Source organism: Anopheles funestus, chromosome 3RL, assembly GCF_943734845.2.
Source record: "Anopheles funestus chromosome 3RL, idAnoFuneDA-416_04, whole genome shotgun sequence".
In the NCBI taxonomy this organism is placed as follows: domain Eukaryota; kingdom Metazoa; phylum Arthropoda; class Insecta; order Diptera; family Culicidae; genus Anopheles; species Anopheles funestus.
Window position 1 is genome coordinate 17,474,117 of NC_064599.1, and position 25,757 is coordinate 17,499,873.

Consider the following 25,757-nt stretch of genomic DNA (forward strand, 5'->3'; position numbering starts at 1 on the left):
AAAATACAGAAAGAAGCAGGAATAAAAGTACCTTTCTGCTTAAGATGACTTTGTCCGATTATTGCACAACGGAAGCCAAGTAAAGAGGCACCTTTTCCTGGCCTCTGGGAGGGAAACAGCGAACTACGGTGGTGAACGAGCGTCCTTGACAACTTACGGGCACCAATTTTGCAAATGCAGCGAAAGGGCTTAAAACGTGCCGTGTCCTTTGAAGGCCACCAACACCTGCTGTCTGCATGCCACCGTCTCCATTTGCGGAAGTCTTCACATACCGTACCAAGTTCACGTCAAGATCGCACGATCGTGTGCTACAGCAAACAAAATGGCACGCAACGATATATGAATTAATCAGTGCCGATCATTAGCGAAACACGGAGGTACCCAATGTCTCGCTGTGTTTTGTCCGATCATTACCATCAGTATCCAGTGTCTGCTTCATCAGCTAGAACGGTAAGCCCGGATGTGTGTGTGTTTTTTTTTCGGGCGTGTGTTATTAACGGGGTGCGAAGAGTTTCCTACTTTTCGCCAGCGGGGCGAAACCAACGAAACCAAAATGTCTTCACGACGTCGTTTGTTTGATTAGTAGCTTTATTTTATTTTGGTCTACCTTTGTTTTTTTGAGACTCGTGGAAGGAAGTGGACATTTTGTTCGTACTGCCGCTTGTTAGACAGGGCTGGTTAGATTTGCGGGTGGCTCAGTCTATGGCTAGCGTCTCGATCGTGTTGACAGTGTGGATTGTGCCTCGAAATAAATGTGTCTTTGTTTTTTTTTTTGGTGAGCGTTTTTTTATTTTTCATTTCGCATGTATGAGATTAGTTCGTGTTTTGAGTGTGACGAGACTTACGGTGCTGAGCGTTCAAGTGTCGCGCATTCTATTTGCTTCTCATCACTGTTTTACACGCCATCAAACAAATGATCGATTGTTCGTAAATGAAAAAGTGAAGCAACCATCCGGCGACAAAACAGCTTAAACTTCTGATTGATGAAGTTGTTTAATAGTCACTCATTTCGCTTCACATTCACGGCTGGAGCCTATTCCAGCGGGGACTAGGGGCGAAGAAAGTCATCAATAATCCCACACCGGCGGTTGTGGTGAATTCTTGAGTTCGTAAATATTACATCAGTATGTGCTAGCTGTCATCAGTATCGTCTCCTGCTCCTCTTCTGGCAAGTTGTTGTTGAATGATGGCCGAGAATTGAAAAAAAAAACCACCCTCAAATGAGATCTTCCCAATGGCTAGAATACTATCAGGGTAGTGGTACGTATTTACAAAGCAAAACCAGTCGAGAATAAGGCCCAAGCACCATTGTGACTCAAGTATAATTCCTCGTACAACCGAACGAACAACTCAATAAACGCCCTCCAACAACGCGCGCGACACAGAAATATGGCTGGGCTGGTACACAATTTCCCACGAATTTTTGCCCCTAGAGACCCACTGGCGGTGGGCCACTCCCTAGGTAAGCCGCGGTGTTGAGATGAGATCAGCAAGAGAAGCATCTTATTGATTGCTTTCCGCCAACTCTTCGACGAGGCAAAACCATCGTCCCGCTGCGATGCACCAGCACGAAGGATGTGTTCTTACCATTGCATGTTGCAGGCGTTTTTCAATGAAAAATGTTCTACCCAACGTTTCCCAAACGTTCCGGACGGGGAAAGCACCAATTTCACACCTTTAGCTACCGCTGCTACACACTCCATTATGGTTGGATTATAGAACCCATGAAGCCCCGAGAAGAATGAACCTTCTGTCCCTGGTCGGCATAACGGAAGGCGTGTCCATAAGACAAACACACCGTGTCCTGCCAAACCGTACACAGGGACGGGATTTGTCGGATGATATCACCAGTCGCCGTCGCCGTGGCGCGTGAAACAAAACAACGACCCGGTGCGCGATGGTCACGACCTGGTCTGGTGCACACACACCGAAACCAATTACTCTTTTGACTGTGTCATATATTTCAACATTTGTGCTGGTTCGTTCTTGCGATCGAGGGTTTGAGTAGGTTTTTGCTTGTTGGTGAAGGTTGTTGATCGTGTGAATGAACCACCCGAAAGAAGGTACCTGTTGCTATACCAAAGGGATGTGAGGGGATCCGGGAGAGGGTGGGAGAAAAGGGAAGAAGGTGGTATGGCGCTTACGGCATCCAATCGATGACGGGTTGACCTACCCTAACGGGGAACCACCCTATTGTAGCGATCGTGACGGTGTGGCCCCCGGTCGGATGTCGGACCAATTCCACTGGAGATTCGCAACAGGTTCGATTAACGGACAGGCGAAGGTGTGCCACCAAACTATTAGTTTTGCCTGATATTGCCTTATTTATTTCCCGTTTCTTTTATCCCTTGTCCTGTTTTGCTTTTTTCGCTATCAGTGTCGTGCTTGGTGGCGTACAAAGCTTTAAAGTTAATGTAGCCTACCGGCTGGATCGTCCCACCCATTAGGAAACGTGAAAAACGCGGGTTTCCACGCTGCTGGAGCTTTGGACGGAGAAGAGATTTTCTTTACTTCCATTCCTCTATTTATCTTTGCGTTTCGATTAGAAACGATTGATTGGGACGTACGATGGGTTTTGCGCATATATTTTCAAGTTAAATTTTAACTCATTGGAATTGTAAAAATATTTATAAAAATATTGAAGAAGCAAAAGTTCAAAAGTATCTCAAACTAAGTGTAGATAACGACTCGTTAAGCCAAATAATAAACCTTGTGAATCAATTCCTCATGTACGCGAACGACATCAGCAATGTTACACGCTGCAGTGAGTCAGATTTTTATAGTTGATGTCAGCAAAACGTACTCCAAATCTGTCATCCATTCGGTTTTCACGATCGACTATACTCCTCTATACGGACATGAGACTATTATAAATGGACAAACAATTAATCGTGTCACCCTTTATTCGTGACTTTGGTGTTACTCCAGATTCGGTGTTAACATTCCAATTACATTATGTGGAGTATTAGAGTAAGAGGCGTTTGGTCTAGCATCGAAGACTAAAATCTCATGGAATTCTGCCTTCAAATTTGAGGACTCTTCTCTTCTGTTTGGCACTAAAACATCAGGATGGCTTCAGACCTCAGGCTATTTCTGGATCTCCTTGACATTAATTTCTTGTCAGCTAGATAGTTAGTTATTGATTATTTATATCCCAGAAAACCATCAATTACACAAAATTGGTCAAGGTTGACATGCTTATGATGTCGAATAAAATGAAGAAGAACACATTTAACCGGAAATAATCGGAATGACTGTTAAAACACACGAAAAATAGAAAAACCATTAAACAATCATATTGTTAAGAAGCTGCTCCGGTCAACCATCGGTAGAAAAGCTCACCCTACCGCAAAGCCGTTTCGCCTTCATTTATCGCTTCCAGGCATCAATCATGCAAATGATTCCGCTTTCAATGCGATGAAGACGTCGTTTAATTACGGAAGAGCAAGAGCAATCATTTATGATAAGTTCATTTGTCACTTGGGTAACGCTGTTGTTTTATGACAAATTGCGAACGATGAATCTTTTCTCTTTTTGCTTGAAGAAAGCTGAAGCTGGCGTACAATAATTTACTCCCTTTGGGTTTTTTAATTTACTGGATGGAAAATCTAAAATTAATCATTCCCGTTTTACTCTCCGGGGGCTGTTAATGGGAGGAGTTTGTTTTTTTTTACTATTGAAGAATGGATTTTAGTAATTACTATTTGTTGAAAAAAGAACCTAAATGGAATGTTTGTCGCTCTTACTTTTAACGTCAAACAAATCTTTTTGGTTCATTTTATACCTAAGATTAATGCCAACATTGAAAGCGCTTTTTTCACACGATCAATCCCAAAACAGAATAAACCCGGTGCGGCTTTCCCAGGGCACCGGAGAAGCGTGCCAAACTACATTATTGAAGCCGGGGGGAAAACACACACACCAACTCTCGCGCACAACAAACCTAACTTACCATAATGCTAATTATACGGATGATGCAAAAATGGTTCGATGATATTTCTCTAACCACCACGATCATGGCACGAACGGATTTACTACCCATATTTTGCTACCACACTTACCTTTTTTTTCCTCCCATCCTGCACTGCACGGCAATTTTCGACCATTCGCTGTTTTTGGGTAAATCACAATCCGCTCATTATAAAACGTTTGGCTCATCTTCATCACCGAACAATCGGTATTCGGAATGCTGCGTGTTCCATCACCGTTACCATTTCCACGAAAACCCGCCCGCGGCTGGAAGCCAATTTGCTCATCAATTCATCCTCAAACCCACAAAACATTGCCACACACATCCTCATCCCCGTTACGATCACTGCTTTTTCCCTCGTTTTTTTTTTGCTTAAGGGGGTAACAATTTTGTAACCTTTTTGCGTCTGCTTTTCACTTTCAGCACGAATTCAAATCGGAAATTCCCGCCAGCACTCGCCACGATCGTGTTTGTTGCTGTTGTTGTTGCTGTTGGTGGAAAGAAGCACCGAACCGGACCAACAAAACCGAAACAGAACTGACTCCAAATTCCGATGACGACAGCGAGAGTGTGACCCCCCGTGCGAGTTGGTTGCGAACTTCTATCGTCCCCCTATCCTCTCAACTCCCGAAAAAAAGAGGCACCCGATAATGACGGCAGGGTTGCCGCGGACGATGACGATGATGATGATGGAGCGTTACGATGATGGTAATGAAGCTGCAGATCACGCTGACCATAATGATGCTGCCCGACATGAATAGGAAGATCGTGTAGCACATAATTTCCTGGGATCGTGCTGTTTCTGCAACAACCAAAAAAAAAACAAGAACCCGCCAAGTGTGTTTCAACACGATCGTACGTGTGTGTGTGCGTGCGTGTGGTTTTATTTAAGTTATTTTCACGTTTTTAATCACCAGTTTACTGGATGATTTGGTTGTTTTTGCTAGAGTGATGCGATGCAAAGGTGAACCAAAGGGAGAAAAAAAAGAACAGCAGATTCAATTTACAAAGCAAAACGGTGATCACTAATCTACACACAAACAAAACCCCAACAAAAGTGAGTGAGTGGCATTAGCAACCAAAAAACCAAAAAAGTGATCCAAACGGTTTACGGTACGGATTATTGGGTCAAATTTTTGTGCGGGGTTCGTCGTCTGTTTTGGGCCAGCACTCTTGCTGTTTGACGCACGTGTGTATTGCAACATTCAAGTGCCCTGAAGATCCTCAAACGGCAGCGGGTAAAGTAAGAAGTGGCGTTTTAGTTATAAGGCTATAATCTATCTAGCTTACCAAACGATACCACGGCGTACGTCTAGAGTCAGGTCAAAATGTTGAAGAACATTCACGAACGCACCGTGAAGAAGTAAGTATTGTGAATTAGTGATAAATAAACAGAAAAAAAGCAATGTAACGGCGCTTCGCTTTCCTCTTCACAGGGTAAAGGGTAACCACTATGTGGCAACGCATGGCCGTGATACGGTGGATCTACCGTACGCCCAGGCAAACCGAGGATACTCCACCGACGGTGAAGATAGCCAGCGGGCACCATCGGAACGCACCCTGTCGGAGTACACGGTAGCGAATGAGCGGGCAACACCACCGACAGCACCGGCCAGAAAGTCACGGTCGGAACACAAGTACCAGAACAACAACAACGGAGGTCCCCGACCCCTTTCTAGTCCACCGACGCGCGCCCCACCGAGGGCACCGTCGGCGCTCAGCTACGATCATGGCGGTGAAACTGGCAGCGATATCTACGTCACTTCCGCGGCCTATAAGGCACCGTCGGAAATAAGGTAAGATGGAGTGCAATAATGAATCTGGAAGTACAAAACCCTTTTTGGTTTCGTTTAGAAGTTGTTCCAAAGTCTCAATTGGATACGTGGCTGTCCTTCATCAAGAGCTCTAGGTATCTTAGCCCAAGATCCCATCGTATCTTACGGTACTCTTCCAAGCCATACTACTTTCAATTTATTACTCGAATGATCACTAATTTCTTCCAAGCAAATTGATCAGTTCTATCGTCACCAGAACACATCAGTAAAAAAATCTCGTGCGATCAGTTGCATTTTTCTTGCCAAGAGACGAGTCTTACCTCTCCATATCTGCAGCCGTTACAGTGCCCACCGAACGCATCAATCCCGCGGACCACGAAGCGTGTACAGTGTTGCCAGCACGGCGAAAACTGGTCGCAGCTCGCGGCGACACGGTGCCAAGGTGGAGGCCATGTCCGCACCGAACCCATTCTGCCCGAACGTGAAGGGTGTCTGCTGTTTGATGTTGCTGCTAAACCTTGGCCTGATACTCATCACGCTTGGATTCGTCATTGTAATGCAGTTCATGGAGCCATTATTTGTTTGGTGAGTGTGCCACTGAGCGTTGTGTCTGTGTGTTTATTCCATTTCCTAAACCTGCGACTAATCGTCGATCCGATCTTCTTTCCTCAGGATCTTGGGTGTGGTATTCTTGATCTTCGGCTTCGGAACACTGATCGGCAGCATGATCTACTGTGTGATCGTCTGTAGAGATGCTAAAACACCGTCCCAGCTGAAGAATGAAGACCTGTACTGGACGAAACACTGGCAGAAGAGCATCGGCTATACGCCGCAGGAGATTGACTACAAAACGGATCGATTCGATGAACGTGACCGATACTCGGATCGGTTTTCCGTTAGCAAAATGAGTGGCAAATACTCCGATCGTGACATTACCCGGTACTAAAGCGTGAAAGGGCGGGGTTTTTTTAACATAGTCCAGCGAATAGATGAGCGAGCGATTCTTCAATCTGTAATCGTGAGAGGATTTTTAATGCAAGAAAGGAGTTACTATTTACAGCAAATATTTCACAGAACAAAAAAGGAACTAACGTATGGCGGATCATCTTACAAGATACATTAGAAGTATCTTGAAGAAAAAAACGGCAATATAAGAAACGCTAACATTTGCAACCATGTATCCTTTCACTCTGCCACGTTCCGCTCTTGCGTAAACCAAGTTACTAACCCTTTAAATTAAATGATTTCGCTATAATGTAGCAAAAAAAAAACATGGCGATCTATTCATATGTGTGACCCACCTCGAAAGGGTTGTTTTGTTGCATTTCATTTCCACAACAAAAAAAAAGCTTTTTTTGAAAGGAATGTAAAGCAATCCGCAAGAAACAGAATGGGAAGCAACAGCATAACTTTAATTAGTGATAGGAAATGTTTTAATGCAAAAAAACTAGAGCAATAATCGTAACCTGATTAGAAGCATAAATACTGCAGCAGTTAAGTGTCGATAGCAATCGAACAGTGGCAATAATGAATGGAGAGAGAAACAAAATTTCCTCCCAACTCCTTATCCCCCCTTTACTTCCTCCCCTCGATCAGGAATTTATTACATCCCGCTAAAGCACTCTGTGTAAATAATCCAAGTAATAATTTAATGTAATAAAGAAATGAATGTTTTTAATATTACATACATGGGAGTGTGCATGGCATAATGTTTTATTACTTTCCGCTGCAGGTGTAGACGTTACAAAAAGTTCGCGTTCCGTTTCATATGTAGACCGTATCATGGTTTAAATTCATATTATTCGCTTACAAGCATACGTTTGTTTGCTTTGCAATGTATTACTTTGCTACGACGGTTAACCTGTTCGGTTCGTAACACCTGAATGTATGCAATCGATAGTGTTTCTAATCATGTTTCCTTCCAAGCGTTTTGGGAATAAAATTATGACACTTTTAAGCCTTCTTCGGAAGATTGGCGATTTAAAGCATAAATATTTGCTTTTCTTCAGGAGCACTAACCTAACACCACAACAGAAATCCGTCGAGGAAAGTCGTACATTTAGCTATAGCTTTTGTTTTTGTTCATTCAGCAATTACGGTAAGTACTGTACGATTACAGCTTGAGAAGGGGGATTTAATACTTACGGGGAATACCACCGATATCGACAGCTAGAGGTTTACATCATGGTTACTATTATTCTGATACATAAAAGGATTGATATAGAAAATAATCGCTTCCTATTAGATAAAGCTGCTATCTCTTCTGCTCAGTTAACAGTTTTGTACGTTCATTTACGATTCAGCACCAACATTTCACCTCTTAAATTATCTCCAACTTCAACTTTCCTTTCTTCTCCGAACATTCAACACTAATCTCGGCTCAAACTCGATTCCATATCTATCTAACAGATTGGTCGCTTCCACTGTTCTAGATGCAGATTTATCTATTGGAAGGGAAAAAGGAGATTTTTGTTGTTGTTACTGTTTGCGAATTACTAATCCGAATTCACCTAAGAGTAGGAAAGATATGCGTACGCTTAGCGAGATAAAACACATGGAGCACGGATTCTATCCGCATTGAAACCCAAAAACACTAAGTTCCCTTACTGATACTTCTATAGATAATGATTAAAATGCATTTGTAGCATATTGGACGCAAATGGATATACAACACAAGGGTGTGTGTGTGTTACGGGGGATGGCGGTGCTTCGATCCTTAAAGGTTATAAAGCGGAGGAATGTTTTACCAAAAGAAAACATTCACCTAACTGGCACAAAGGAGAGACAGTGATGTAAGCATTACTGGGACGCACAACACCATGGTCATGGTGGGAGTGGAAAATGTACCTTTACCCCTAAACATGGCTTGAGCGACAGTTGAACGACATTAGACATCGGTTTGCTGTGTGCTTCCTTTCTCCGCTTTTGAAGCCTTCGAGATCTGTACGCCCATCGAACCGAGTAGATTGGCCGCCGGACCAGGACCACCGATCTGCGACTGATAGCTTTCCATCATATTCTTCAGCGTGTTCATATCGATGTTGACCGGTTTGAATGATTCAATATCGTCGAAATCATCACCAGCGGTTGAATTGGCCGTAGCAGAAGGTTTTCCATCCGCTCCATCTTCATCGTCGATGGCAGTTTCAAAGCTCTTCCCAATCGTAGTACCGGCTAGTTCGCGATCCATCTGATCCATGTACGTTTTTAGTTCGTTCTGTACGGCACGGTGCGTACGCGTCGGTGACATATCCTCAATGTTCCGATCGTACTCATCCTGACTGTAATCGCTCATTTCCGATTCGTCCGACGAATCCCACCGATCCTCGGGTATGAGCAAATCGAGCATATTTCGCACGTGCATTCCAAAGGCACCCGCATCAAACTCTACCGTTGCCGACTGATGGAACGGCGATTCCTGTGCCATCGTGTCCGACGGTGCCACCGTGTGTTTGTTGTGCTGCTGCTGCTGCTGCGTTGTTTTCGTCTGTCGATCGTGTGCGTTTTTACTTTTGGTGCGTTTCGGTTTCGTGGGTGATCGAAGTGGTCCTAGATCGAGCTTTGCCAACACTGCCTTTGCCGCTCTTTCATCTTCATCCTCCACAACAACGCCATCGAATTCACTTTTCTGGTCCAGGAAGTCGCTAACCATCGAGGTAAACGTTTCGGCCGCATTTGTGTTACCGTTTAACGAGAACAGCTTTTTGGCCCCGTACCGCTTGGTGAGCATTTCATCCAGCTCCTCGGGCGAAATGTTCATCCAATCGTCACTGTCTGCCGGTGGCAGCTCTAGACCCTCCTTGCGCAATTCCTCCACGTCCCATTCGTTGCGTTTAAGAATGGAAACGATTTCTTCACCAATCTTCGGTGTGGTGCGCATCGAATCCCTGTTGTCCACGTAGTATTCCCTGGCGATGGTGAGCAGTTTCGTGTGCTCTTGCGATCCTTCGATATTGTCACGGAAATATCCCTTTGCTTTGAGTGATTCGTAGTAACTTTTCCAGCCCTTGTCCGTTTCCCAGTCGGTGCGGGATGATTTAGCCTGTGATGCTAATATTTCGAACCCGCAGGCAAGTTTCACACCCAGCATGTGCGCTTTATACTCCGGATCGGTAGACAGTGGAATACTCCACCCTGTTCTCCGGTCGGGAAGGTACCGGCTCTGAGCAAGCATGGCATACAAACATTTCGTGAACGTTACACTAACGTTCACACAATTTTCCGGTGGAAAGTATCGCATGGCACGACACGCTTTCAGATCGATTGGATCACGGCCACAGAATGCTAACACTGCCGGAGCCACTAGTTGGGGGTTTTCACGCAGCACTGCCGCAACGCCAACGGGCACGCTAACCGTCGCACGGTGTTGATGGTCGGGAATTTCATTCGGAAAGCCTTGAATCCTTTCGCGTATGCATTGATCCACCTCTTCGCTAACGCAATATTTCATTCCCTCCGTTCCTCTGGCCAGCTCGAGCGCATCCTGCACCTCTAATGAATCTTGCGTTTCGTTAGCTTCACTCGATCGCACTAGCCGTAATGTTCCATCACAGATGAAAACTTTACCTTCGCAGCTTTCCGGGTTTGCCCAGCGAGGCAACTGTTCGGCCGCTTCAATCAGCAGGAACTCGCCATCGGCATCAACCACACGCGCCACCAGCCCGGGTATGCGTTCGGTCAGATGGAACAGCAGTGCGACAATGAACCATTCATCTTGAATGTTGTCACCGACATGGGAAATCCCGTACAGATGAGATGGTAGGGTCGCTAAAAATAGAAATGTACAAAGTTCAATTTTACCGAACCGTTTTTCTCACTATTCGAATAGCCTTACCGCTCGCTGTGCCGTTTTCTCCCGTGGCCGCTGCGATGAGCATCCGCGAATCGTTCAGCAACCTTGGAACTACCCGAAATGAATCACGATGCCAGATGTACCGCTGGCAGAATGCCTCCGCCAACCGATTCACCTCGAGAAGGAGTGGCTCCAGTGGGTTTTCACTATTCTCCAGCTCCGCATCGGCTGGATCGGATGGACGTGCGGGAAATAGGAAATATTCGACGAAATCGTCCTCCCGAATCGACTGCAGTATTTCACGATGCGCCATCGTTTCGTTCGTCGGGGTGGTCAACACTGCTATGCGCTGCTATTATATCCAGTCAACAACTAGCCTTCCTCACCTGGTTAGCCTTCGCCCGACAAGGTGTTTGCCCTTCCTTGCGCGGATTCAATCGATATTACGCTGGGTAAATGAAGGGACGAACAAAGAGCCTTCCCCTTCTACAAAACTATGGCTCCGAGTAGGTACGATTAGTTAACGTTGTTAACACTAGTTTTTAGTTTTACAGAGAACACTAGGAACTTTACGCTTATCGTGGAAAGCTAATGCAATTTCACTATCTGCATTTTACGTGCATTTAAAGTTAAATTTTGCGTTCTGAGGTGCATGCACGATTTGTTTTGCACAAACCGCCTTTTCCGTTTTGACAGTTCGGAGCGAGCGTTTGTGTAGACAAGCGGATTCAATACTTAAACTGAAAGGGACTCGACACATGGCGCGAAATCAGATTTTGAAAAATATTAACATTTATTTAATTACAGCATGTCGTTCTTTGAAATCCTGCATTCATGCGAAGTAAAACATAATAACTTTGAATTTAGGTCTTTATATTTCAAGAAGATTAAAAAATACTTCGTTTCCCGTGTTGATTACGCCGTATTGGTTGGGCAACGTGTACAAGAGCCTGGATCAGTTTTGTGTTCGTACAATCAACAACTTTGTTTGTAGGAAACCCATCCGTTTCTCATTAGGTTTTCTATTTTCTGAACATGTAGAACATTTTTGTTATTTTTTTCATATCTTTGGTTAGACGTCTAATGCCTTTCATTGTTTAGCAACATTACGAAATAGTTTCACAACATTTCAGCATTATTCATCGTTCTGTATTTAACGCTCCATCACACTTGCGCTTTGATGAAAACCGCATATCATCCGAATTATCGTTACGTAAACAGTAACAAATTACCGGTGTCCGAGTTTAATTTGTTTACATCGTTCATCATGTACATAGGAGACCGTGAAATGAAAAAATCCACCATTGTTTCACTTATTCAACATCTTTATATGAGTTTTCTTGACTAAGCATACAGAAAGTCCAAACATACAAACTAATACATAGCATTTCTTATCATACAACACCACCTTCCGTCGTACACTCAGACCGAATGCATGATGGACCCGCTCCGGTTTACTCGCCTTTCTTCTGTTTCTTGTTGTAGTCCTCAAGCGCTGCCTTTATTGCATCTTCGGCCAGCATCGAGCAGTGCAGCTTGACCGGCGGTAAGGACAGCTCCTTGGCGATGTCTGTATTTTTCAGCTGACCCGCCTGATCGAGCGTCTTACCTTTTACCCATTCCGTGGCCAGAGAGCTCGAAGCGATTGCCGAACCACATCCGAATGTCTTGAACTTGGCGTCGATGATTTTGCCATTCTCGTCCACCTTAATCTGCAGCTTCATGACATCACCGCATGCCGGGGCACCGACCAGACCCGTACCGACGTTCTTGTCCTTCTTATCAAGCGAACCGACGTTCCGCGGGTTTTCGTAGTGCTCCAAGACATTCTGGTGATACAGAGCGCACGGTACGCTATGTGCACGGGAAACCTTCAACAGTGCACCGATATTGCGTGGGAGAGACATTATGTTGTTCTGAATTTACGGGCCACAAACGAATTTAAACGACAAGGAGTGATTTTTTTTCACGGAGCTTCTCCGCAATCAATCGCACTCTTCGACAAACAATTGCGTTGTGGTGCAGTACGATTGACAATAACAAAAATCAGATGTTTGCCTGGCTGCTTGTTCTTCGAGTGTGTACATTATACGATTCAAAAGTTTAAGGTCATAAAATTCGAATTTAGCCATTGAAAATATCGGTTTTATACTGCTTGCGGTTAATTTATCAGCAAATATACGATTCTTCTTATACACAGCGATCATAGTGATTTATCTCTATATAATTCGAAACATTATCCGGTCACGTTCGTTGATAAAATCTACACGCTTTTATTCAAAAGTAGAAATGTCTTTTTGGTACACAAATAGCTGTCAAACTAGTACGAGTAGAAACAAAACAGAAAACGAATCGCGTTCGCCACCAGCTGCACTAAATTAACGAATTTAGTGATAATTTGGCTAAAAACGAGAACCCAGAATGTCGGTAACTATTAACCGGCGAAACAATAGTACGCAGCATAATCGAGCGGAATTGCTCAGCTCTAGGGCGCTACCGCAACAAAAGATCATCGCCATAACCGGTAGATATGGACATCTCTCAAGCCATCCCAGTTTCTTATAAAGTTCTTTCATTGCATTTTAGATAAAATTGGATTTGAACCAGATGCTAACGCAGTAATAACTGGTTGGTTGAAGGAACAGCATGCCGATAGTGCCTGTCCGCCTGTACTTGTACAGCATCTGAATGAGTCGTCTATATTCCTGATCATGATCCTATCCAAGCTGGAGCGACAATTTGAACCTAGCCAAATATTCAAGTATATCGCACAGTGTAAGAAAAATCCCACCATCGAACACGTTTTTGTGTGGATCGTAGAGCAAAAGCTGACGGAAACGTTTCTTGTGCCCTACGTCGAGCATATGGCTGATACGATAATCACGTTCGAGGATAGAACACATTTGTCGTTGCTGGTGAAGAAACATACCGGTTCCGTTACCAACAAGTATTATGAGTTTGATCCACAGAAAGAATCGTTTTTCGTCCTAGAGGTGAAACGATCCGCCTTAACCAAACAGAATACGGTAGCGATGCAAGTAGATCCTCCACCGAACCCTGCCACGCTGGGCACATTCAAAATCGATTTAAAGGACGAAGAAGTAGCAGCAAAGAATGCTTTAACGTTACCATTTGAATTGTAAGTGTCCCGTTACCATATGAATAAGGATTTAATTTTTATACTAATTTGTTATTTTTTATTTGCAGCTTCAAAGCTCTCCCGGAAGGTGGTAAAATCCTTTACCATCCCGATGCCGAAGATGATCTCGATGAGGAGGATCCCGACGATGATTTATTGATATGAGTGCGCGAAATACACGCTTCCCCAGCGACGACTAAAGGTAGAAAGCAAGCGATTTTGGTTCGTTTTAAATCGATTCTTTATTCACGCGTAGTATCTGCACGGGATAATTTGGTAATTGTTACATCCTAAACAGGCTGTTCCGACAGCGACATTTGAAAATGGGGCTAAAATTACTAACTAGACATACCAATATTCTTCATCACCAATAAGCTACCTTCGGTTCGGTTGATTCACGCATCGTTCAGTTGGCAGTTTGGACTGTTTATGAACACGTTTGCTGCATCTTTTTGTTTTTTGTTTTCGTATCAATAATTTGATCTTATCGTTTTGCACGTGGTGCACGTAAAAGCAATTGACTGGTTTAAAAGCATGCTGAAAAGGGTCAGAAACATTTACGTTCCATTTGGTTCCTTTTGTATGGAAGGATTGAGATTACAACACTAGGAAAGGAGGATCGGGGGAATAACAACAAAACAAAACAATGGCACTATTTCCGGCTTAACCTAGAGCTCTTTTGTCTGGGTGCTACTAGTTTGACGTCTCTGATTCGACGTAGATATCACTCTTTGGATCCGTTGCTAAGCTGCTCCAGCTGGTTGATTTACAATCGTCAAACCGTTTCATCGATGGCTTTCCTTCTTCACTGAAAGCGGTCACCACGCAAGTTTCCTGGATGGTAAAGAACTGTGCCACCAGCTTGTCGAGCTGCAATGGATGATCATCGGCATCCTGCTGCATGTGATCGTTCCGATCATGACGATCTCCCGAATGTCCTACCGGACTTTGCTTACGACCCTTGGCACGTATTTTGCTGGTGGCCGTATTTGCACCGCTCGATCCACGACGCAACGGTATAATCTGCCGATGAGTGTGCCGCTCATGATCATCACCATCCGCGCCGATCGTTTGTTCGTTAGCCTCACGAAAAGTCGATGAAACAGCAAGAAATCGTGTTGCACCGAGTAAAACTTTCCCCTGCAGTAACCGTGCACCCCAAATACCTTCCGCTAGCGGTAGCTTAAGTTTGCTTCCCTTCAGAAAGTGGTTGAAACTATGCGGTGGCCCATTCGGGTTGTCTTCGATGGTAAAATGACTAGAAGCAACGATCGTCCCGAGTGGATCGATCCATTCGACGGTGAGCGAATAGTTGGTAGCGTTCCCTCCCTTTATCCGTTCCGATTCGAGTGGTGCCGCTAGCCGGAAAATGAGCGCCGGTTCCGCGTTCGTTCCGATGATGCGCGGAAAGTTGCGCGACAGTTGTTCCTTCTCGTCATACTCCGTGCTGACCTCGAGATGGATTAGGCGGCGTGCAAGCGATGTGCTGCGGGTAACTTTTGCTGTTATAATCGGCGATATCCATGTTTCGAGCTCGATTAGATTTGCTGGGCCATCTTGAGTCAGCGCTTCATGACGTACGAGAAAGCCACGGTATGTGTCTCGCTCGAGGTAGTGTGTGATTTCCCGTATTCGGCGCAATTCATACAACTGAACTGGATTGGTGCGTCCATTCGTTCGTAGCAAACTGTGTGCTACGTTTAGCAGCGAACCATCAACCGAAGGGCCGCTGTCCTCGTGGTGGTACACGTTGTGCCAGTACGAATGTAGATTCGGATAATCAGCCGGGTACGGGCCAAAGATCCACTCCTCGAGCTGCAGCACGATCGCTTGATTAATCATCGCTTCAAACTTACGGGCAAAGAATAGCTTCTTGTGCTGGCTGGCCTGCAGCCGTTCCCAGTCCTCGGTGCGGAAATTGTTCGGACTACAGCCGCACCAGTCCACGATGTGACGGTACTGGCACTTGCAACCGAGCTGACGCTTCCAATTCGTCATGTGCAGGTTGTTGTTCGTGTAGGTGTGACAGAAGCGCGAATTTCGCAGTGCCGTGTGGAAAAATGATTCCGCCGGTAGAATGGTGTACTCGAACACACGCAACAGACCGCGTATCAGTTCGTCCCGGTTTGCGTTACCCTCGCCCGTCACGTAGCGGGCAAAGTCGCGCGACAAACACACCCAATCGCTACCACCGTCGATGGTAATGCCGGCCGGCAGTGCTCGATCACCGATGCGCCACATCCGATTGTCACACTCGACGAACGTCATGTCGAGTCCTTGCTTCTGTATGAATCGCTGTACCTCCCGGCCATGGTTGCGCACGAAATTTTGTCCCCGGTTGGCCGTTAGAAACGTAACCAGCTGGTCGATCGTTTTGAGCGGGAAATCACTTTCGCTTAGATTGAGCACAAAGTCCCAGTGCCAGTCCGTTTCGTACAGTAGGTGCTCCATCGAGGTGAGTAGCATCTGGAGCAATGATGCACCGCCCCAAATAGAGGAGAACCGTTTGCGTGCCAGCCGTATATTGGGGAACTTTGGTTCTAGCTTCAGCAGCTCGCGGTATAGATACTCTTGGCGCTGTGTTTAAAAGAGAAACCATTTGTTTTAGCAAGTCTTATTAAGAAAGCATATTCATCCTTACCGCATCGATATGTATGTAGTAATAGTGCCGTGGACTGTACAGTGCTTTCAGTAATCGATGTACCTGCCGAACGGCTCGACCATTTAGTGTGAGCAGAAATGCAATTCGCACCGTTTCGTCTGCATGCTTCGGAACTGTTTCCGTGCTTTGTGCGGCAAATTCTAAAAGAATGATAAACTAATTAAAAGATCTATTCCTCCCCCAAAAAGGCAATTGTCTCCTTAATACGTACTACGTATGCCAGTTTCGTAAACATTGATAGCAAAATATCCACCGCAGGCTTGCTTTGGATCGCCGGGACATTTAATGTTGCAGCTAGAGTCGGGTAGCTTTGCCGATGCTTTTGGTAGCTCATCGCCACAAAAGCATTCGTAGCTGAAAAAGAAAACAGCTGATAAGAATCATCGTTCCAGTGGTACTTCCGAAGGTGCTTCCCTTACCCATACTGTACACCAGCAAACGGATAACCCGACTGCAAGCACAACCGTATACACTTTTCAGGCGAATTGTTCGTCTTGAAGGTGGAATAATATCCCGACAGGATGCGAAAGTTCTTCTCATCGCGGAAGCATCCTAGCGCTCGATTCGGCGAATGATCACCCCGCGGACAGTAGCTCGGCAGTCGTTGAGGGTAAAATTTTCCAGCCTGTATTTCACACGCGACTTCCACAATTTTGGCTTTACACGACTGGCTCTTGGCTCGATGGATGGCGGAAACCGTTTCCTTCCTTGTTAGCTCACACGGTGGCACAAAGTCGAGCTCGTCCAGCCTAAGTACGTGCTGGTTCGGATTGTTCTCCTTCGCATCCCGTCCATGGCGTCCCGTTCCGTCGGCCGTTCGTTTCTCGCCATCACCCACGGACAAGTTCAGGCCATCCGTGCCGGTGGAGGATTTTTTCACATACTTCTCGTACAGCCGGCGGCTTAAATCTCGTTCCTCCGTGGATTCGTTGCCCGTCAGTGGCATGCACAGTAGCTTGTACGCTAGAAATATCTGTGCGGCCACGATCATAAACCCGATCAGGACGAACACCTTGTAGCGCCATAGAAGGCGCAGCGGGAACTTTTGCATGTTGCACAGCTATGCCGTACGGGGGGGTACCCGTACGGAGCACCAGCAGCACTACGGACGGTGAGCGAGTTCTATCTCTGCAAAAAAACGACGACACCTACACGTGGATCTTTGAGCCGCGCGTGCATTGGTACCCCTAGTCTCCGATGAATCCGAAGAATGCTACCGAACTGTAACGCAGCAATGTTCTAACCAATTCATTCACCTTCCGATGGTGCACATGATCCCCGATTGGAAAAGGTTATCTTCTCTCCGCTGTGGTTACACTGCAGGCAGCAAATAATATGGGCGAAAGAAAATGTGTTAACAAATGTGTCAGCGAGCAAGAATGGTGACGCGTGCACAAAACCTACACGTACGTACGGTTACGTGGATCGGTGTAAAGAATCAAATTACATCTAATTAAGAGAACCGTCGTCGTGACTTGCTCCAGATTGGAGAACCGCCAGAAAAGCACAAGAAACAGGGCAAAGGAAAATGCAGCAAGACGCAGAACAAGCAGAAGAAGAATGCTTGTTTTGACAACACGGTTTGTTGACAAAATCAAAACTGGGCTGCTAGGCGAAGGTTCGTTCAACTGCAACACTTTGACAGCATAGTTGAAAGCGCATAAACGGGTTGACGTTTTAGTATCCGTACCAAGGATGCCAGCATATATTTTTAAGGAAATACCAATTTACAATTACAGAAGGTATTACTAACAATTATGGTCGTCTAATTACGTTTCTTGATTGGATTGTAAACATCGCTTTTCGGGTCCGGTGCCAGCGTACTCCACATTGTTTCAGAACAGTTAACAAACGGCTTGAAATTTAAATGTTCCGTTGTTGTTTCCCCGTCAATAATGCACGTACTCTTAAGATGGAACAAATGTTTAACACTTGCACTAAGCAGGGCATTTTTATGAAGCACATAATCACTACTTTTCATGGCACACGTGAACTTTTCATCCCGCACAAATAAACCACGTGGTCGACTGCAAACGGAACTGGTTGCACTTGAACGGGGTAACACGATGGGTACATTCGATACAATCAAGAAGTCGATCATTCCAATGTATGTTCCATTTAATGCTGCCTTTGCACGCCAAATGCCTTGCTCGAGAGGAATCGTTAGTGTCGTGCTTTGAAGTGAATGGTAATTGATTTTATTGCGATCCTCACCGATCGTGTAATTTTCTACCACTACCGATTGTTGGTGGGGATCGATCCAATCCACGGTAATGGTGTGATTAATGGTGCTTTTCGATAGGATTTTATCTCTTGGTAAGTGAAATATTAGCATGGGTTGCATGTCGGCCGAGAGCACCCGATCGAAGTCGAGTGCCGTCTGTTCGACCACGTCAATAACGTTCGAAATCGTTAATGTTACATCTGATAGTTTGCCTTTTAATTTCCTGCAAGGAGAATACTTGTTAATAGGCTTAACAAAAACCTCTAGCTCCAATTGTGTATCGTCCACCAGTGCAAAATGGCGAATTAAAAACCCTTCAAATAAGTTCCTATTAAAGTAATGAGTTATTTCCAAAATCTTCAGTATCTCGTAACGTTCGAGATTGTTTTCCTGTGCATTAATATGCAGCAAAAGAAAGGCAACGTTCAGAACGGCATTCATTCTGGTGTGGTGTTTCTCATCTTCGTGATGGTATACATTTTCCCAGTAAGCGTTCAGGTTTGGTACATTCGATGGATACCTCCCGAACGCGTACTCTTCCAATGTGAGGATAATTGTTTGATCAAAGATAGGATTAACCTTTCGTATAGCGTAGATCACGTCAGTGATACTGCTCTCTATGGACGGCCAATTAACTCGGTGTAAAGTAAGTGGACTGCAACCTGCCCACTCGACCGTTCGGCTCGTTGAACAACCATGACCGCGAGACCAGCTAATTAGCCGCAAACCACTATCGTAGTGCGTTTGGCACAAGTGTGAATTCTGCAGCACTTGGTGGAAAAAGTTTTCCGTGCCAAAAATCGTATGTTCCATAATGCGCATTACATCGGCCACTAGGTCGTTCCGTTCATCTAGTGCGTACTTAACAAATTCCCGTGAGAGACAAAACCAATCACTTCCACCATTCGTCACTATACCGCTCAACGGTTGTCGATCGCCGATGAGCCACATGCGATTTTCACACTCCAAAAAGTTCTTAACGTATCCCGATTCTTTTATGAACTTGTGAAGCGTAACTACGGATTGCATTTGGACGAAATTTCGTCCCCGATTTGCGGTTAGAAACTGGGTCAACTTTCCAATCGATTTGATCGGAAAGTCACTTTCACTCAAGTTCAGTATGAAATCGGCTTCCCACGAGGGCATGGTGAGAATGTGTTTCAAGCATGCCAGCAGGGCCTGGAGCTGTGTAAAGCATCCCCAGGTAATGTTGTGTCGTTGACGAGTTACATAGATGTTGGGGAAATCCTTCTCGAGCTTAAGTAGCTCGCGGTACAGATATTGTTGCCTCTACAAAAGATGTAAATTTTTTTAATAACAATAGAAACCTAATAATACACTACCGATTACTTACTGGATCGACATGAATGTAGTAGTAATGGTTCTTGTCGTAAATAGCTCGAATCAAACGATGTATTTGTCGGAGATTTCTTTTGTAAAACATTAGCAAAAAGGCGATTCGGACCGGTTTATCTTGCGGGCTAGGATGAAGTTTAATTGGTAGCATTGGATGCTCTGCAATGTAGTAAAATCGCGTAGTGAGATCGATAATTCGTTGCTCTTTTTAAGACTGTTAACGCACTTACTTGCAAGGCCCGTTTCGTACATGAAAGCTTCCAGTGTTCCTCCGCAGAACAGTTTGGGATTTTTAGGACAAGGTTTGTTACACATCAAGTCGTTGCGCTTTTCCTTCGGGTTCGGTTTTTCATCTTCGCAGTAGCAAATATTACTAAAAGGTCGGTGGTTTTGTTCGGAAATTATTAGGGAAATATTCAAAGATGTTTGTTCTTTAAACTTGTGTCTACCCGTTCTGAACCAGCGCGTAACGAAAATGACGTTGCGTGCAGAAATCAACGCAGTTTTTTGGAGTATTGTCCGGAAGGGTTGTCAGAGTGATATTGTACTGTAGATTTCTGGCTGGATAACATCCCAATGGTCGATACGGCACGAAACCTCCCCGGGGACAGTGATTCACGATCGATTTCGGCGTAAGTTTTCCTTGAGAAATCTTGCAAGCAGCATTTGCTATCTTAATCTTACACTCATCACTAGCGGCACGTGTGATGGCATCGATTGCTGTAGGGTCTGAAACTTCGCAGGGAAGCACATACTTCGTCCCATTGGAAATGGTAAGCATTGCAACAGAGGAAACCACGTGATTCACTGGGCCAGACCAATTCAGTAGATCTAAATTTCTTATCATAATTATCACTAAGCTTGTAAAAGCTATAACATAAGTAATAAACTTAATGCTGCCAAAACGATTCAGAAAGGGAACCATTGCACGAAACGATTCTATTGGTGGTATGGTTAAGACTGGAATAAAATCGTGAATAAAAACCATTTGAGCAGACATTGCACATCTGTGTAAATAAATCAGATGCTCACATGTGGTGCATTACAAAGAGTTGCTTCTTACATTTCGTGTGTACGATCGTTCACGAACGAATGTTTTCGTAAATCCAACATTTACTTCTCGTTATTATTGGCTGCTAGTTAAAATTATTGTCCTGTTCCCTGAATTATATTTTTCTGTTCGCATGGAATTGTTAACTTCCTATTGCAGTATTTATGGAACGCAGCGCTGCAAAAGTAATAGCAACTTTTTAAAGTGCATTTGCTACGTGCGTTTTGCTTTATTTCAACTTTGTCGCACTTTACTTGATGTAGTAAAGTTGAATTAGCTATATGTAATTTAAATGGTTCATTTGATCGCGTTGTATTTAAAAATGTAGCGTAATGCAATTGCTCCATATGGCCGCTTGCAGTCCCACTGTCAAACGTTTATGCTGTCAAACGATGAATTGTCAAATTGACGAGCACGTACGAACCTGCGACCCTCGCTTTGTACGCATCTTGGTATTCGGTAAAATTATCAGTGCAGAAAAGTTTAATTTGGTCTTTGAATTCAACCCTCGAGTGACATAGACGTGTCGAAAGTAGCCGTTACTGAGAGGATTCCATAAACACCACGTGTGAAAGTTTATTGAACTACAGAATTTTAGTTGTTCGGTCTGATAGTATATAGTTTAACGTTTTAGGTCTTAGTGTATAAGTATATAATCAAGAATAAGGTTAAATTAAACTAGAAACAAGTGTGTAGTGCATTAGAATGGGGGTCAAGGACCCCGGGGGGTATATCCCCCTAGCAAACTATTATAGTTCCCTTGGTGAGTTCAGTGAACCAAGAAGAAAAATGGGCAAAAAGAGTGGTACGCCATTTTCTACAACCCAGAATACAGAGGAAGAGAAATTCCTGGTAATGGAAGCAACGGAGGAAGGGAAGGATTTAAGCAGATGCAACCCGTTTCTGCTTCAAAAAATCATAGAAAACGCTATGGGTGGCAAACCTGAAAAGGTGACGCGATTGAAAGGAGGAAGACTGCTAATCAGAGTGAAGAATGAAAAGATGGCAGGTAAGGCGTATAAGATCACAAAAATTTCTGATGGTAAAGGAGAGCTGTGCGTCAAAGTTGCGGAGCACCCCACGCTGAACAGTTCTAAAGGCATCATTCGATGCCCCGATATCGAGTATATGACGGAGGAAGAAATTAAGGAAGGATTAGCGGGACAAAAGGTGACCGAGGTTGCGATTATGAAGAGAAAGGTGGATGGACAATTGCTAAACACGAAAACGGCTATCCTTACTTTCAACTCGTCTAACGTACCCCGTTCGGTGGATTTTGGGTTATACCCGGTTTTGGTGGAACTATACGTTCCTCGCCCCATGCGGTGCGCCAACTGCTTGAAAATTGGCCACACAAAGAAGTGGTGTAGGTCCGATAGAGTATGTGCTAACTGCAGCCTACCGGCACACGACGATGTATGTAGAAGCACCAAGTGTGTTTCCTGTGGAGAAGGACACAATACTTTAAACAGAGAATGCCCAGTCTACCAGGATGAGATGGAAATTCAGAAAATTAAAACTGTAAACCGCATTACGTATGGTGAAGCTAAGGCAATTAGGCGAAGGCAATGTCCGGCAATCGTCAGAAAAAATATTACGAACGACAAAACGTACGCACAGACAACAAAAAATACCGAACACGGAAATAATTCTAAAGACATAATAAGTATAGACACAGACAGTATGAACACAAACACAGAAAGTAAAGATAACACACAAAAAGACAAAACAGAAAAGAACAAATTCACAGATACAGAAATCGGCGAAAGCTCGAGAAGCAGTCCAATTACACAAACAAACAAGCTCGCGCCAGCATCCAGTATTGAGGAACTACTAGGATCCTCACAAGAAGAGTCTCTCATATCACTAGGTTCGCTAGCAACGAACGAGAGAGAGAAAAACTTATCACAAATAGAAATGAGAAATACATACAAGTAGACAAACAAGCAAACGACACATACAGTCATACGACCACGTTAGAAAGAGAATGTCTGTATAGACAAATAAGTTTTTGCCTTCCACTATAGGCCTCTCTGAAGAGCAATTGAAAATTTGTCAAGCCAATGTACAGAGTCTTAGAAATAACGTGGACGAATTGCAGAAAATCGGAGCAACCGACAAAATCGACATTTTCACGATCCAAGAGACATGGCTTAAAGATGACATTATAAAATTGAAGGGTTATAACCTGTATAGAACGGATAGGGAAGATGGCTATGGTGGTAGTGCGATTGCTGTCAGAAGAGACATAAATGCTACGCGAATAGTAGTCCATCAGAACAACGACTACATACAAACGACGGCAGTAAAGCTTACTAGTAGCAATACTGTCGTTACATCTACATACGTAGCTCCTAGAACGCCCATAGTAATTTTTAGAGCCATCATGTGCGAAATGTGTGTTACTTTAAAATCGTACAAGAAGGTTGTTATGACTGGAGATTTTAACGCACACAACGCATTATGGGGAGAACAGCAAACGGATGCGAAAGGGAGAGTTTTGTGGGAAGAGGTCAACGAAAACCTACTAACTATAATATCTAACAAAGAAGCGACGCACGTTTCTACGGACCCCACAAAGAGAGAAACGGCCATTGACCTGTGCATGGTGTCCGTGGATTTGATTGGAAAAACTTATCGGACGGTGACAGACATGCACATTGGGGCTAGCAACCACAAACGGATAGATATTAGCATTAGTACCAGAACATCAAGGGAAAAAACAACAGCATACAAAAGAGCTAATATTATCCGCGAGGTGCAAACCCTGAATTATGAGAGAGAGGTCAATATAAATGACATCAGACGTGACATAAATAGAATTATAACCAACAACCGTCGCTCGTCAAAGTTTGTTCCTAAGTGCTGGTGGAATGAACAAACAGATGAGGCATGGAGAGATAAGAATATGGCTAGAGCAATTTTCAATCAGCAGAAAACACTAGAAAATCACATCCATTTCAAAAAGAAACTTGCCAGATTTAAGTATCTAAAAAAGATCAGTAAGGCCGAAAGTTTTGGGAAGCATTTAGAGGCCATAGACGGCTGCACCAATAACCATAAGCTATGGAAGTTAGTACATAATCTAAGGGCTAACACCAACCCAGTACCGGCAAGTAACCGTATAGAGTTAACGGAAGAGGAAGCTCGTCAGTTCCTAAAGCTAAACTTCCCGAAACAAAGGCTTATACACAGCAGTTTCTTGGGCACTCATACGACAACAGATATGGAAAATATTATGTCAATTGATACATGGAGGAGCATTATAAACAGAAAAAAGAACACAGCGCCTGGGTCAGACAAAATATCGTATGATATACTAAAGAATTTAAGCGATGCAACCACAGAAGTTATAGTAAGGGACATTAACGAAATGTGGAGAAAAGGGATGATAAGAAAAAGCCTGAAAACCATAAAGGTTGTACCAATCCCTAAACCGGGTAAAGACGTCAGAGATGTCAGAAACCTGAGGTCAATTGCCCTGGTACCCACCATTGTTAAGGCAGTAAACACACAAGTGCATAACATCCTACTGCAAACAATGGAAAAAAACAAATTTATGCCAGATTCCTCTTTTGGTTTCAGAAAGAATTGCGCAACAACATCAGCGATAAACTTAATGGTTAACCAGATTTGCCACAACAACGCAAAATCGAAAATCACTGGTATCGTTTTTATTGATATAAAAAGCGCGTACAACAGTGTTAACACCAATAAGTTATTGGAAATAATGGGTGCATATATGATCCCAACAGCAGCGATCAGGTGGATTGGTGCGTTCCTGCACAAGAGAATCATAGAGGTCTCGACAAAGGGCAAAATCGTCAGACGAATAGTTTCAAATGGTTTGCCTCAGGGAGACATCCTCTCACCCACACTTTTCAACATCTATACGAGCGGCTGCCATGTACCAAACAGCAATGAGATTATTCAGTTTGCCGACGATTTTGCCATCATACAATCTGGTGTCTCAGTGCATTCCGTAACTACCAAGCTGCAGAATGCAGTAAGGGGTTTTGTAAGAGAAATCCGCAACCTGGACCTGAGCATAAATACGGAAAAATGCTGCCTGATGACCTTCCCGAATTATGACAACCGTATTAAGGTAACCATCGATGAGGAAACGGTCAAGCATATCAGCAGCTACAAATTTCTGGGGGTTACTATCGACCAGAAATTAAAATTCCATGAACACATAGACGCTCTGAAAGAAAAGGCAGCGAGTAGACTGAACGCGTTGAAAGTAATATGTAGCAAGCATATAATCAGTCCAGAGAAAACTATGATGGTTCACAGATCATTAATACGAGGGACCTTCGAGTATGGTGCAGCATGTATAATGAGAGCAAATAAAGGTAAAATTCTCTCTATAAATACAATTTTACATCAGTCCTTAAGAAGGGTCACAGGCTGCACCAAAACGACACCGGTGAATACACTCTTGGCAATAGCTGGGGAAATGCCTTTTCAAATAAGATGCAAGTTACTAGCGGCCAAAGAACTGGCTAAGGCAATAGCGCATTCCCCGGCAAGTAGAGCAGTACTGGCCAAAAGAGCTCCCCACATTAGCAAAAGACATCTATCTGGGCAAAAGAAACTGTTGCTAAATCATAGGCCTCGGTACGAGCGCATGATTACATACGATTACAACAGCGCGACTAACTGCTTAGCAACTATTCCTATAAAGACAGAAATCCAAACAGCACAAGGCATTAGAAAAAATGACAACCCGATGGCCTTACTAGAAATATGTAAGGAATTAATTCGGGAAAGAGAAAATCAGTACCA

The 25,757-nt window shown here is 44.1% G+C and overlaps 6 protein-coding genes across 9 annotated transcripts in view; 3 read left to right on the forward strand and 3 right to left on the reverse strand.

Annotated features, from left to right (window-relative positions):
• The window catches only part of LOC125768018 (uncharacterized), a 103,009-nt gene extending 96,142 nt beyond the window's left edge, over positions 1 to 6,867 (forward strand). The window contains exons 6-9 of the mRNA XM_049435125.1: positions 4,394 to 5,333; positions 5,407 to 5,766; positions 6,082 to 6,330; positions 6,418 to 6,867. Coding sequence (XP_049291082.1) covers positions 5,299 to 5,333; positions 5,407 to 5,766; positions 6,082 to 6,330; positions 6,418 to 6,691 — 918 coding nt within the window. The 5' untranslated portion in view covers positions 4,394 to 5,298 and the 3' untranslated portion in view covers positions 6,692 to 6,867. The remainder of the gene's footprint in view (positions 1 to 4,393; positions 5,334 to 5,406; positions 5,767 to 6,081; positions 6,331 to 6,417) is intronic.
• Positions 6,868 to 7,416: 549 nt separating this feature from the next.
• Positions 7,417 to 11,252, reverse strand: LOC125768008 (protein ecdysoneless). Its single transcript, XM_049435100.1, has 2 exons — positions 10,580 to 11,252; positions 7,417 to 10,512 (listed from the first exon to the last, which is right to left on the reverse strand). The coding sequence occupies exons 1-2, from the start codon at positions 10,848 to 10,850 to the stop codon at positions 8,633 to 8,635; spliced, it is 2,151 nt and encodes a 716-aa protein (XP_049291057.1). The 5' UTR covers positions 10,851 to 11,252; the 3' UTR covers positions 7,417 to 8,632.
• Positions 11,253 to 11,841: 589 nt separating this feature from the next.
• LOC125768028 (iron-sulfur cluster assembly scaffold protein IscU) lies at positions 11,842 to 12,556 on the reverse strand. Its single transcript, XM_049435135.1, has one exon. The coding sequence runs from the start codon at positions 12,442 to 12,444 to the stop codon at positions 11,992 to 11,994; it is 453 nt and encodes a 150-aa protein (XP_049291092.1). The 5' UTR covers positions 12,445 to 12,556; the 3' UTR covers positions 11,842 to 11,991.
• Positions 12,557 to 12,814: 258 nt separating this feature from the next.
• LOC125768024 (elongator complex protein 5) lies at positions 12,815 to 13,894 on the forward strand. Its single transcript, XM_049435131.1, has 3 exons — positions 12,815 to 13,061; positions 13,124 to 13,676; positions 13,745 to 13,894. Exons 1-3 carry the CDS (start codon positions 12,959 to 12,961, stop codon positions 13,839 to 13,841), a joined length of 753 nt encoding a protein of 250 aa, XP_049291088.1. The 5' UTR covers positions 12,815 to 12,958; the 3' UTR covers positions 13,842 to 13,894.
• Positions 13,895 to 14,000: 106 nt separating this feature from the next.
• Positions 14,001 to 20,758, reverse strand: LOC125768002 (xylosyltransferase oxt). 4 transcript variants are annotated; one of them, XM_049435092.1, is made up of 5 exons: positions 17,753 to 17,923; positions 16,758 to 17,655; positions 16,550 to 16,692; positions 16,318 to 16,478; positions 14,001 to 16,253 (listed from the first exon to the last, which is right to left on the reverse strand). In XM_049435092.1, exons 2-5 carry the CDS (start codon positions 17,387 to 17,389, stop codon positions 14,370 to 14,372), a joined length of 2,820 nt encoding a protein of 939 aa, XP_049291049.1. In that variant the 5' UTR covers positions 17,390 to 17,655; positions 17,753 to 17,923; the 3' UTR covers positions 14,001 to 14,369. The 4 variants fall into 4 exon arrangements, 3 of the variants coding, with proteins under 3 accessions (XP_049291049.1, XP_049291048.1, XP_049291047.1); XM_049435091.1 differs by having other exon boundaries at positions 17,749 to 17,923; XM_049435090.1 differs by having other exon boundaries at positions 17,743 to 17,923.
• Positions 20,759 to 21,466: 708 nt separating this feature from the next.
• Positions 21,467 to 23,017, forward strand: LOC125772420 (uncharacterized). The gene is made up of 2 exons (XM_049444123.1): positions 21,467 to 22,226; positions 22,997 to 23,017. The coding sequence occupies exons 1-2, from the start codon at positions 21,675 to 21,677 to the stop codon at positions 23,015 to 23,017; spliced, it is 573 nt and encodes a 190-aa protein (XP_049300080.1). The 5' UTR covers positions 21,467 to 21,674.
• Positions 23,018 to 25,757: the final 2,740 nt, after the last annotated feature.

Coding starts and splice junctions, on each gene's coding strand:
- LOC125768024 (XM_049435131.1), top strand. CDS start 12,959: ATGTCGGTAACTATTAACCGGCGAAACAATAGTACGCAGCATAATCGA. Junction 13,062..13,123: donor AAAGATCATCGCCATAACCG/GTAGATATGGAC, acceptor ATTGCATTTTAG/ATAAAATTGGATTTGAACCA. Junction 13,677..13,744: donor TTAACGTTACCATTTGAATT/GTAAGTGTCCCG, acceptor TTTTATTTGCAG/CTTCAAAGCTCTCCCGGAAG.
- LOC125768028 (XM_049435135.1), bottom strand. CDS start 12,444: ATGTCTCTCCCACGCAATATCGGTGCACTGTTGAAGGTTTCCCGTGCA.
- LOC125768008 (XM_049435100.1), bottom strand. CDS start 10,850: ATGGCGCATCGTGAAATACTGCAGTCGATTCGGGAGGACGATTTCGTC. Junction 10,513..10,579: donor AGAAAACGGCACAGCGAGCG/GTAAGGCTATTC, acceptor TTCTATTTTTAG/CGACCCTACCATCTCATCTG.
- LOC125772420 (XM_049444123.1), top strand. CDS start 21,675: ATGGGGGTCAAGGACCCCGGGGGGTATATCCCCCTAGCAAACTATTAT. Junction 22,227..22,996: donor TTACTTTCAACTCGTCTAAC/GTACCCCGTTCG, acceptor CTTCCACTATAG/GCCTCTCTGAAGAGCAATTG.
- LOC125768002 (XM_049435092.1), bottom strand. CDS start 17,389: ATGCAAAAGTTCCCGCTGCGCCTTCTATGGCGCTACAAGGTGTTCGTC. Junction 16,693..16,757: donor TTTGCTGGTGTACAGTATGG/GTAAGGGAAGCA, acceptor TTTCTTTTTCAG/CTACGAATGCTTTTGTGGCG. Junction 16,254..16,317: donor ACTACATACATATCGATGCG/GTAAGGATGAAT, acceptor TTTTAAACACAG/CGCCAAGAGTATCTATACCG.